General features: G+C 50.0%; 1 protein-coding gene across 1 annotated transcript in view; it reads left to right on the top strand.

Moving 5' to 3' along the window:
- Positions 1 to 13,170, top strand: part of LOC137356918 (potassium/sodium hyperpolarization-activated cyclic nucleotide-gated channel 4-like) — a 137,780-nt gene that overhangs the window by 50,511 nt on the left and 74,099 nt on the right. The window contains exon 6 of the mRNA XM_068022763.1: positions 2,851 to 2,997. Within this exon, the coding sequence (XP_067878864.1) occupies positions 2,851 to 2,997 (147 nt within the window). The remainder of the gene's footprint in view (positions 1 to 2,850; positions 2,998 to 13,170) is intronic.

Below are 13,170 nucleotides of genomic sequence, written 5' to 3'. Positions count from 1 at the left end.
CCTGGAGTCACAGGGCCAGAGAGACAGGGCCTGAGTCACAGGGCCAGAGGGACAGGGCCGGAGTCACAGGGCCGGGGAGACAGGGCCGGGGAGACAGGGCCGGAGAGACAGGGCCGGAGAGACAGGGCCGGGGACACAGGGCCGGGGAGACAGGGCCGGGGAGACAGGGACGGGGGGACAGGGCTGGGGAGACAGGGCCGGAGAGACAGGGCCGGAGAGACAGGGCCGGGGTGACAGGGCCGGGGTGACAGGGCCAGAGAGACAGGGCCTGAGTCACAGGGCCGGAGGGACAGGGCCGGAGTCACAGGGCCGGGGAGACAGGGCCGGGGAGACAGGGCCGGAGAGACAGGGCCGGAGAGACAGGGCCGGGGACACAGGGCCGGGGAGACAGGGCCGGGGGGACAGGGCCGGGGAGACAGGGCCGGAGAGACAGGGCCGGGGTGACAGGGCCGGGGTGACAGGGCCGGGGTGACAGGGCCGGGGTGACAGGGCCGGGGTGACAGGGCCGGGGTGACAGGGCCGGAGAGACAGGGCCGGAGAGACAGGGCCGGGGTGACAGGGCCGGGGTGACAGGGCCGGGGTGACAGGGCCAGAGAGACAGGGCCTGAGTCACAGGGCCGGAGAGACGGGGCTGGAGTCACAGGGCCAGAGAGACAGGGCCTGAGAGACAGGGCCTGAGTCACAGTGCTGGAGAGACAGGGCCTGAGTCACAGGGCTGGAGAGACGGGGCTGGAGTCACAGGGCCAGAGAGACAGGGCCTGAGCCACAGGGCCGGAGGGACAGGGCCGGGGAGACAGGGCCGGGGAGACAGGGCCGGTGTCACAGGGCCGGTGTCACAGGGCCGGAGAGACAGGGCCGGAGAGACAGGGCCAGGGTAACAGGGCCGGGGAGACAGGGCCGGAGAGACAGGGCCGGAGAGACAGGGCCGGGGAGACAGGGCCGGGGAGACAGGGCCGGAGAGACAGGGCCGGAGAGACAGGGCCGGAGAGACAGGGCCGGGGAGACAGGGCCGGGGAGACAGGGCCGGAGAGACAGGGCTGGGGAGACAGGGCCGGTGTCACAGGGCTGGAGAGACAGGGCTGGGGAGACAGGGCCGGGGAGACAGGGCCGGAGAGACAGGGCCGGTGTCACAGGGCCGGAGAGACAGGGCCGGAGAGACAGGGCCGGAGAGACAGGGCTGGAGAGACAGGGCCGGTGTCACAGGGCCGGAGAGACAGGGCCGGGGAGACAGGGCCGGGGAGACAGGGCTGGAGAGACAGGGCCGGTGTCACAGGGCCGGAGAGACAGGGCTGGAGTCACAATTGGTGGCAATTCTAAGTTACATTCAGCACATGAGGTCATCACTTATCTTACAGATACACTCCTGCATATTTCATATCCTTTTCAAAAGAAGATTTTAAATTACAGTCAGTGCAAGTGGTGAGAGGATTAATCAGTCAACTAATGACCAATTATCAACCATGTCATCTCATCTATCTCCACAGAATAGAACCTACACACACTGGGCAGTACAGAGAGAAAAGGAGAGAGAGAGAGAGACGAGCACATAGAGGACAGATAGAGAGAGATTCAGACAGACAGAAAGGGAGACAGAGAGAGGGGATGACAGAGACACAGAGAAGGAGAGAGGAGATGATAGAGACACAGAGAAGGAGAGAGAGGGGATGATAGAGAAACAGAGAAGGAAAGAGAGGGGATGATAGAGACACAGAGAGGGAGAGAGAGGAGATGATAGAGACACAGAGAGGGAGAGAGAGGAGATGATAGAGACACAGAGAAGGAGAGAGAGGGGATGATAGAGACACAGAGAAGGAGAGAAAGGAGATGTTAGAGACACAGAGAGGGAGAGAGAGGGGATGACAGAGACACAGAGAGGGAGAGAGGGGATGATAGAGACACAGAGAGGGAGAGAGAGGGGATGACAGAGACACAGAGAGGGAGAGAGGGGATGATAGAGACACAGAGAGGGAGAGAGAGGGGATGACAGAGATACAGAGAGGGAGAGAGGGGATGATAGAGACACAGAGAGGGAGAGAGAGGAGATGATAGAGACACAGAGAAGGAGAGAGAGGGGATGATAGGGAAACAGAGAAGGAGAGAGGGGATGATAGAGACACAGAGAGGGAGAGAGAGGAGATGATAGAGACACAGAGAAGGAGAGAGAGGGGATGAAAGAGACACAGAGAGGGAGAGAGAGGAGATGATAGAGACACAGAGAAGGAGAGAGAGGGGATGATAGAGAAACAGAGAAGGAGAGAAAGGAGATGATAGAGAAACAGAGAAGGAGAGAAAGGAGATGATAGAGACACAGAGAGGGAGAGAGAGGGGATGATAGAGACACAGAGAGGAAGAGAAAGGAGATGATAGAGACACAGAGAAGGAGAGAGGGGATTATAGAGAAACAGAGAAGGAGAGAAAGGAGATGATAGAGACACAGAGAGGGAGAGAGAGGGGATGATAGAGACACAGAGAGAGAGAGAGAGAGAGGGGATGATAGAGACAGAGGAGAGACAAAGGGAGAGTACGGAGAGGAAGAGGGACAGAAAAAGAAAGATGGAGAGAAGAGAAAGGGAGGGGGAGACAGAGAGAAAGCAAGGAGGACAAGAGATGGAGAAAGGAAGGAGAGAGAGAACGAAAGACAGGTGGAGAGAGACAGAGATCAAGATGGAAGGAAGAAGAGGGAGTGAAAGATGTCAGTGTTTTCGGAGAGTGTGGCTCACAGATGGGGTTAGAATATAGAAGCTCCCTCTGCTACTCGCATACTCCTGGGATTGAGTAAGGTGTTACATACAAGCTAATTTCAGTGCAAGGTCATTGAGTTGAGTGACATATCTTCCTGTTTGTGTCTAGTACAAGCAAGTGGAACAGTACATGTCCTTCCACAAGCTGCCAGCTGAAATGCGTCAACGAATCCATGAATACTATGAACACCGTTACCAAGGCAAGATGTTTGATGAGGAGAATATTCTGGGAGAACTGAGCATCCCACTGCGAGAGGTGAGTAATCAAAAGAGAGGTAAAAGAGACATACCCTCCCACAGCAATAAATACTCAGGTCTCTGTCAGTGTAATATCAGTAAATAACCGGGTCACTGTCAGTGTTATATCAGTAAATAACCGGGTCACTGTCAGTGTAATATCAGTAAATAACCGGGTCACTGTCAGTGTAATATCAGTAAATAACCGGGTCTCAGTCAGTGTAATATCAGTAAATAACCGGGTCACTGTCAGTGTAATATCAGTAAATAACCAGGTCACTGTCAGTGTAATATCAGTAAATAACCGGGTCACTGTCAGTGTAATATCAGTAAATAACCGGGTCACTGTCAGTGTAATATCAGTAAATAACCAGGTCACTGTCAGTGTAATATCAGTAAATAACCGGGTCACTGTCAGTGTAATATCAGTAAATAACCAGGTCACTGTCAGTGTTCTTTCTTTTCTTTTCTTTTCTTTTGGGCCTCCTTATCTCGAGAGACAATGGATACGCGCCTGGAGGTGGTCAGTGGTTTGTGAAGCAGCGCCTGGAGTGGCTATAAAGGCCAATTCTGGAGTAACAGGCTCTTCCACAGGTGCTGCAGAGAAATTTGTTTGTTGGGGCTGTTGCACAGTTGGCTCTCCCCTTGCGCCTCTGTCTTTTTTCCTGCCAACTACTAAGTCTCTTCGACTCGCCACAATTTAGCCCTGTCTTTATGGCTGCCCGCCAGCTCTGGCGAATGCTGGCAACTGACTCCCACGACTTGTGATCAATGTCACACGATTTCATGTCGCGTTTGCAGACGTCTTTATAACGGAGACATGGACGGCCGGTGGGTCTGATACCAGTGGCGAGCTCGCTGTACAATGTGTCTTTGGGGATCCTGCCATCTTCCATGCGGCTCACATGGCCAAGCCATCTCAAGCGCCGCTGACTCAGTAGTGTGTATAAGCTGGGGATGTTGGCCGCTTCAAGGACTTCTGTGTTGGAGATATAGTCCTGCCACCTGATGCCAAGTATTCTCCGAAGGCAGCGAAGATGGAATGAATTGAGACGTCGCTCTTGGCTGGCATACGTTGTCCAGGCCTCGCTGCCGTAGAGCAAGGTGCTGAGGACACAGGCCTGATACACTCGGACTTTTGTGTTCCGTGTCAGTGCGCCATTTTCCCATACTCTCTTGGCCAGTCTGAACATAGCAGTGGAAGCCTTACCCATGCGCTTGTTGATTTCTGCATCTAGAGACAGGTTACTGGTGATAGTTGAGCCTAGGTAGGTGAACTCTTGAACCACTTCCAGAGCGTGGTCGCCAATATTGATGGATGGAGCATTTCTGACATCCTGCCCCATGATGTTCGTTTTCTTGAGGCTGATGGTTAGGCCAAATTCATTGCAGGCAGACGCAAACCTGTCGATGAGACTCTGCAGGCATTCTTCAGTGTGAGATGTTAAAGCAGCATCGTCAGCAAAGAGGAGTTCTCTGATGAGGACTTTCCGTACTTTGGACTTCGCTCTTAGACGGGCAAGGTTGAACAACCTGCCCCCTGATCTTGTGTGGAGGAAAATTCCTTCTTCAGAGGATTTGAACGCATGTGAAAGCAGCAGGGAGAAGAAAATCCCAAAAAGTGTGGGTGCGAGAACACAGCCCTGTTTCACACCACTCAGGATAGGAAAGGGCTCTGATGAGGAGCCACCATGTTGAATTGTGCCTTTCATATTGTCATGGAATGAGGTGATGATACTTAGTAGCTTTGGTGGACATCCGATCTTTTCTAGTAGTCTGAAGAGACCACGTCTGCTGACGAGGTCAAAGGCTTTGGTGAGATCAATGAAAGCAATGTAGAGGGGCATCTGTTGTTCACGGCATTTCTCCTGTATCTGACGAAGGGAGAACAGCATGTCAATAGTCGATCTCTCTGCACGAAAGCCACACTGTGCCTCAGGGTAGACGCGCTCGGCCAGCTTCTGGAGCCTGTTCAGAGCGACTCGAGCAAAGACTTTCCCCACTATGCTGAGCAGGGAGATTCCACGGTAGTTGTTACAGTCACCGCGGTCACCTTTGTTTTTATAGAGGGTGATGATGTTGGCATCGCGCATGTCCTGGGGTACTGCTCCCTCGTCCCAGCACAGGCATAGCAGTTCATGTAGTGCTGAGAGTATAGCAGGCTTGGCACTCTTGATTATTTCAGGGGTAATACTGTCCTTCCCAGGGGCTTTTCCGCTGGCTAGGGAATCAATGGCATCACTGAGTTCCGATTTGGTTGGCTGTATGTCCAGCTCATCCATGACTGGTAGAGGCTGGGCTGCATTGAGGGCAGTCTCAGTGACAGCATTCTCCCTGGAGTACAGTTCTAGGTAGTGCTCAACCCAGCGGTCCATCTGTTTGCGTTGGTCAGTGATTATGTCCCCCGATTTAGATTTGAGGGGGGTGATCTTCTTGATGGTTGGCCCAAGAGCTCTCTTCATGCCATCATACATTCCTCTGATGTTTCCGGTGTCTGAGGCCAGCTGAATATGACTGCATAGGTGTTGCCAGTAGTCGTTTGCGCAACGCCTAGCTGTTCTTTGTGCAGTACTTCTGGCTGCTTTAAGTGCTGCGGATGTTAAATCGCTGGGGGCTTTCTTGTAGTTCAAAAGTGCAATGCGCTTAGCGGCTATGACAGGTTCCAACTCTTCATTATGAGATTGAAACCAGTCTGCATTTCTCTTCGCACTTTTGCCGTAGGTGGTCAAAGCTGACTCATAGATGGCGTCTCTGATGTGGGCCCACTTGGTCTCAGCATCCCCTGTGGGAGTGTTTTGAAGGGCTGTTACAAGTGAATTTAGAAATTTTTGTAACAGCTGTGGGTGAGAAATTCTGCTCGTGTTGATGCGCGGGTGGCCCTTCTGCTTGGAATGATGCAACTTCTTTGGTCTGAGTCTAACCTTGCTGCACACCAGGGAGTGGTCGGTGTCGCAGTCCGCACTGTGGAAGCTGCGTGTGATTTGAACACTGTTTAAGGCGGCTCGCCTTGTGACAATGAGGTCTAGCTGGTGCCAACGACGTGATCTTGGGTGCCTCCATGAAACCTGGTGACAGGGTTTAGTGTGAAAGAACGAGTTGGTGATGCAGAGGTTATGATAGGTACACAACTCAAGCAGTCTCTGCCCGTTCTCATTCATCCTTCCAACGCCATAGCGCCCAAGGCAGGAGGGCCATGAGTCATGGTCGGCCCCAACCCTGGCATTAAAGTCCCCCAGCAGGAATAGGTGTTCGGTGTTGGGGATGCTGCTAATGATGTTATGGAGTTGTTCATAGAACTGGTCTTTAGCTTCAGGTGCGGAACAGAGTGTTGGAGCATAGATGCTGAGTAGGTGTACTGGACCAGAGGTGGTGAGCAGTCGGATGGACAGTATGCGTTCCGAGCCATTTGAGGGAGGCTCTATCATGCTGAGCAAGGAGTTTCTGATGGCGAAGCCCACTCCATGCTGTCTTTAATATCAGTAAATAACCGGGTCTCTGTCAGTGTTATATCAGTAAATAACTGGGTCTCAGTCAGTGTTATATCAGTAAATAACCGGGTCTCTGTCAGTGTAATATCAGTAAATAACCGGGTCACTGTCAGTGTAATATCAGTAAATAACCGGGTCTCAGTCAGTGTAATATCAGTAAATAACCGGGTCACTGTCAGTGTAATATCAGTAAATAACCGGGTCTCTGTCAGTGTTATATCAGTAAATAACCGGGTCTCAGTCAGTGAAATATCAGTAAATAACCGGGTCTCAGTCAGTGTTATATCAGTAAATAACCGGGTCACTGTCAGTGTAATATCAGTAAATAACCAGGTCACTGTCAGTGTAATATCAGTAAATACCAGGGTCTCTGTCAGTGTAATATCAGTAAATAACCGGGTCACTGTCAGTGTTATATCAGTAAATACCAGGGTCTCAGTCAGTGTTATATCAGTAAATAACCGGGTCTCTGTCAGTGTTATATCAGTAAATAACCGGGTCACTGTCAGTGTAATATCAGTAAATAACCGGGTCTCTGTCAGTGTAATATCAGTAAATAACCGGGTCTCTGTCAGTGTTATATCAGTAAATAACCGGGTCACTGTCAGTGTAATATCAGTAAATAACCGGGTCACTGTCAGTGTAATATCAGTAAATAACCGGGTCTCAGTCAGTGTAATATCAGTAAATAACCGGGTCACTGTCAGTGTAATATCAGTAAATAACCGGGTCTCTGTCAGTGTTATATCAGTAAATAACCGGGTCTCAGTCAGTGTAATATCAGTAAATAACCGGGTCTCAGTCAGTGTTATATCAGTAAATAACCGGGTCACTGTCAGTGTAATATCAGTAAATAACCGGGTCTCTGTCAGTGTTATATCAGTAAATAACCGGGTCACTGTCAGTGTAATATCAGTAAATAAACGGGTCACTGTCAGTGTTATATCAGTAAATAACCAGGTCACTGTCAGTGTAATATCAGTAAATAACCAGGTCTCTGTCAGTGTTATATCAGTAAATAACCGGGTCACTGTCAGTGTAATATCAGTAAATAACCAGGTCACTGTCAGTGTAATATCAGTAAATAACCGGGTCACTGTCAGTGTTATATCAGTAAATAACCAGGTCACTGTCAGTGTAATATCAGTAAATAACCGGGTCACTGTCAGTGTTATATCAGTAAATAACCAGGTCTCTGTCAGTGTTATATCAGTAAATAACCAGGTCTCTGTCAGTGTTATATCAGTAAATAACCGGGTCTCTGTCAGTGTTATATCAGTAAATAACCGGGTCTCAGTCAGTGTAATATCAGTAAATAACCGGGTCTCTGTCAGTGTTATATCAGGAAATAACCGGGTCACTGTCAGTGTAATATCAGTAAATAACCGGGTCACTGTCAGTGTTATATCAGTAAATAACCGGGTCTCTGTCAGTGTTATATCAGTAAATAACCGGGTCACTGTCAGTGTAATATCAGTAAATAACCGGGTCTCTGTCAGTGTAATATCAGTAAATAACCGGGTGTCTGTCAGTGTTCTTTTGGGCCTCCTTATCTCGAGAGACAATGGATACGCGCCTGGAGGTGGTCAGTGGTTTGTGAAGCAGCGCCTGGAGTGGCTATAAAGGCCAATTCTGGAGTAACAGGCTCTTCCACAGGTGCTGCAGAGAAATTTGTTTGTTGGGGCTGTTGCACAGTTGGCTCTCCCCTTGCGCCTCTGTCTTTTTTCCTGCCAACTACTAAGTCTCTTCGACTCGCCACAATTTAGCCCTGTCTTTATGGCTGCCCGCCAGCTCTGGCGAATGCTGGCAACTGACTCCCACGACTTGTGATCAATGTCACACGATTTCATGTCGCGTTTGCAGACGTCTTTATAGCGGAGACATGGACGGCCGGTGGGTCTGATACCAGTGGCGAGCTCGCTGTACAATGTGTCTTTGGGGATCCTGCCATCTTCCATGCGGCTCACATGGCCAAGCCATCTCAAGCGCCGCTGACTCAGTAGTGTGTATAAGCTGGGGATGTTGGCCGCTTCAAGGACTTCTGTGTTGGAGATATGGTCCTGCCACCTGATGCCAAGTATTCTCCGAAGGCAGCGAAGATGGAATGAATTGAGACGTCGCTCTTGGCTGGCATACGTTGTCCAGGCCTCGCTGCCGTAGAGCAAGGTACTGAGGACACAGGCCTGATACACTCGGACTTTTGTGTTCCGTGTCAGTGCGCCATTTTCCCACACTCTCTTGGCCAGTCTGAACATAGCAGTGGAAGCCTTACCCATGCGCTTGTTGATTTCTGCATCTAGAGACAGGTTACTGGTGATAGTTGAGCCTAGGTAGGTGAACTCTTGAACCACTTCCAGAGCGTGGTCGCCAATATTGATGGATGGAGCATTTCTGACATCCTGCCCCATGATGTTCGTTTTCTTGAGGCTGATGGTTAGGCCAAATTCATTGCAGGCAGACGCAAACCTGTCGATGAGACTCTGCAGGCATTCTTCAGTGTGAGATGTTAAAGCAGCATCGTCAGCAAAGAGGAGTTCTCTGATGAGGACTTTCCGTACTTTGGACTTCGCTCTTAGACGGGCAAGGTTGAACAACCTGCCCCCTGATCTTGTGTGGAGGAAAATTCCTTCTTCAGAGGATTTGAACGCATGTGAAAGCAGCAGGGAGAAGAAAATCCCAAAAAGTGTGGGTGCGAGAACACAGCCCTGTTTCACACCACTCAGGATAGGAAAGGGCTCTGATGAGGAGCCACCATGTTGAATTGTGCCTTTCATATTGTCATGGAATGAGGTGATGATACTTCGTAGCTTTGGTGGACATCCGATCTTTTCTAGTAGTCTGAAGAGACCACGTCTGCTGACGAGGTCAAAGGCTTTGGTGAGATCAATGAAAGCAATGTAGAGGGGCATCTGTTGTTCACGGCATTTCTCCTGTATCTGACGAAGGGAGAACAGCATGTCAATAGTCGATCTCTCTGCACGAAAGCCACACTGTGCCTCAGGGTAGACGCGCTCGGCCAGCTTCTGGAGCCTGTTCAGAGCGACTCGAGCAAAGACTTTCCCCACTATGCTGAGCAGGGAGATTCCACGGTAGTTGTTGCAGTCACCGCGGTCACCTTTGTTTTTATAGAGGGTGATGATGTTGGCATCACGCATGTCCTGGGGTACTGCTCCCTCGTCCCAGCACAGGCATAGCAGTTCATGTAGTGCTGAGAGTATAGCAGGCTTGGCACTCTTGATTATTTCAGGGGTAATGCTGTCCTTCCCAGGGGCTTTTCCGCTGGCTAGGGAATCAATGGCATCACTGAGTTCCGATTTGGTTGGCTGTCTGTCCAGCTCATCCATGACTGGTAGAGGCTGGGCTGCATTGAGGGCAGTCTCAGTGACAGCATTCTCCCTGGAGTACAGTTCTAGGTAGTGCTCAACCCAGCGGTCCATCTGTTTGCGTTGGTCAGTGATTATGTCCCCCGATTTAGATTTGAGGGGGGTGATCTTCTTGATGGTTGGCCCAAGAGCTCTCTTCATGCCATCATACATTCCTCTGATGTTTCCGGTGTCTGAGGCCAGCTGAATATGACTGCATAGGTGTTGCCAGTAGTCGTTTGCGCAACGCCTAGCTGTTCTTTGTGCAGTACTTCTGGCTGCTTTAAGTGCTGCGGATGTTAAATCGCTGGGGGCTTTCTTGTAGTTCAAAAGTGCAATGCGCTTAGCGGCTATGACAGGTTCCAGCTCTTCATTATGAGATTGAAACCAGTCTGCATTTCTCTTCGCACTTTTGCCGTAGGTGGTCAAAGCTGACTCATAGATGGCGTCTCTGATGTGGGCCCACTTGGTCTCAGCATCCCCTGTGGGAGTGTTTTGAAGGGCTGTTACAAGTGAATGTAGAAATTTTTGTAACAGCTGTGGGTGAGAAATTCTGCTCGTGTTGATGCGCGGGTGGCCCTTCTGCTTGGAATGATGCAACTTCTTTGGTCTGAGTCTAACCTTGCTGCACACCAGGGAGTGGTCGGTGTCGCAGTCCGCACTGTGGAAGCTGCGTGTGATTTGAACACTGTTTAAGGCGGCTCGCCTTGTGACAATGAGGTCTAGCTGGTGCCAACGACGTGATCTTGGGTGCCTCCATGAAACCTGGTGACAGGGTTTAGTGTGAAAGAACGAGTTGGTGATGCAGAGGTTATGATAGGTACACAACTCAAGCAGTCTCTGCCCGTTCTCATTCATCCTTCCAACGCCATAGCGCCCAAGGCAGGAGGGCCATGAGTCATGGTCGGCCCCAACCCTGGCATTAAAGTCCCCCAGCAGGAATAGGTGTTCGGTGTTGGGGATGCTGCTAATGATGTTATGGAGTTGTTCATAGAACTGGTCTTTAGCTTCAGGTGCGGAACAGAGTGTTGGAGCATAGATGCTGAGTAGGTGTACTGGACCAGAGGTGGTGAGCAGTCGGATGGACAGTATGCGTTCCGAGCCATTTGAGGGAGGCTCTATCATGCTGAGCAAGGAGTTTCTGATGGCGAAGCCCACTCCATGCTGTCTTGGTTCTTCAGGATCCCTGCCCTGCCAGAACAAGGTGTAGTCTTGCTCTGCTAGAGAGCCACTCGCGGGGAGGCGAGTCTCCTGAAGTGCTGCAATGTCCACATTGAGTCTACTGAGCTCGTTGTTAATGATGGCGGTCTTCCGAGAATCGTTGATTTGTGTAAGGTCTTCCGACAGGCCAGGACACATAGTTCTGACGTTCCAGCTTGCAAAGCGAAGGGCTGGTACCTTCTTTCCTTTTTTCATGTTGTTTGGTGCGGTGTATCAGTCCACCTTTCGGGCAATGACCCTAAGCTCCAAGCACCCATTGAAGCAGGCAGACTGTGGCGGGACAGAACCTTATTGACCGGGGGCTGCCCGGTTTGAGGCGGGCGGTAGCTGTCCAGTGAGGTGCAATGACCTCTCCCACCGACAAAGGCAACCCGTGGCGCCCAGTTTCTACGCCAATTTATCTGGACTTATAACCCGTAACTGCTGCCTTCCGTGTTGTTTCAGTCGCTGTGAGGCAACTATGGAGTGACCTCTCCATGGCGCATGCCTGGGCAAATTTATGGAGGTTGAGAGTTGCCCAGTCGTCAAAACCCCCCTCTCGGCCTTTCTGGTGGGGTCCAAAGGAGTGCAGGACACGACGTTTGGCACCAGGATGGCTGCAGGAACTGCCGGAAACATGCCAAAGGTGACACATGACCGCCTACGGGGTTCCGCTCCGGGTTTTCTGTTAGGGTTTACTCCCTTAGCCTTGGTCTCTCCCGAGACGCCCACAAGGCAGTGGGGTTGTTGGGGCCCCTACACAGGTGTAGGATGGTGCTGGTGGGAGGAGGGGATGCAAGGGGGAGGGGTAGAGGGAGGGGGTGGGGGGGGGTGCAGGGGAAGGGGGTGCGGGGTGAAGATGGTGCGAGGGGGGGGCGGGCTGGGACTGTCAGTGTTATATCAGTAAATAACCAGGTCTCAGTCAGTGTTATATCAGTAAATAACTGGGTCACTGTCAGTGTTATATCAGTAAATAACCGGGTCTCTGTCAGTGTAATATCAGTAAATAACCGGGTCTCGGTCAGTGTAATATCAGTAAATAACCGGGTGTCTGTCAGTGTCATATCAGTAAATAACCAGGTCTCAGTCAGTGTTATATCAGTAAATAACCGGGTCACTGTCAGTGTTATATCAGTAAATAACCGGGTCTCTGTCAGTGTAATATCAGTAAATAACCGGGTCTCTGTCAGTGTAATATCAGTAAATAACTGGGTCACTGTCAGTGTAATATCAGTAAATAACCGGGTCTCTGTCAGTGTAATATCAGTAAATAACCGGGTCTCTGTCAGTGTAATATCAGTAAATAACCGGGTCACTGTCAGTGTAATATCAGTAAATAACCGGGTGTCTGTCAGTGTTATATCAGTAAATAACCGGGTCTCTGTCAGTGTAATATCAGTAAATAACCGGGTCTCAGTCAGTGTAATATCAGTAAATAACCAGGTCACTGTCAGTGTTATATCAGTAAATAACCGGGTCACTGTCAGTGTAATATCAGTAAATACCCGGGTCTCTGTCAGTGTTATATCAGTAAATAACCAGGTCTCAGTCAGTGTTATATCAGTAAATAACCGGGTCACTGTCAGTGTTATATCAGTAAATAACCGGGTCACTGTCAGTGTTATATCAGTAAATAACCGGGTCACTGTCAGTGTTATATCAGTAAATAACCAGGTCACTGTCAGTGTAATATCAGTAAATAACCAGGTCACTGTCAGTGTTATATCAGTAAATAACCGGGTCACTGTCAGTGTATTATCAGTAAATAACCGGGTCACTGTCAGTGTAATATCAGTAAATAACCAGGTCTCTGTCAGTGTAATATCAGTAAATACCCGGGTCCCTGTCAGTGTAATATCAGTAAATAACCGGGTCTCTGTCAGTGTAATATCAGTAAATAACCAGGTCACTGTCAGTGTAATATCAGTAAATAACCGGGTCTCTGTCAGTGTAATATCAGTAAATAACCGGGTCTCTGTCAGTGTAATATCAGTAAATAACCAGGTCACTGTCAGTGTAATATCAGTAAATAACCGGGTCTCAGTCAATGTTATATCAGTAAATAACCGGGTCACTGTCAGTGTAATATCAGAAAATAACCGGGTCACTGTCAGTGTAATATCAGTAAATAACCAGGTCTCT

The sequence above is a fragment of the Heterodontus francisci genome, chromosome 46 (genome assembly GCF_036365525.1).
Source record: "Heterodontus francisci isolate sHetFra1 chromosome 46, sHetFra1.hap1, whole genome shotgun sequence".
NCBI lineage: Eukaryota > Metazoa > Chordata > Chondrichthyes > Heterodontiformes > Heterodontidae > Heterodontus > Heterodontus francisci.
The sequence above is the reverse complement of the archived record's forward strand: the minus strand, read 5'-3'. Positions and strand labels throughout refer to the sequence as shown.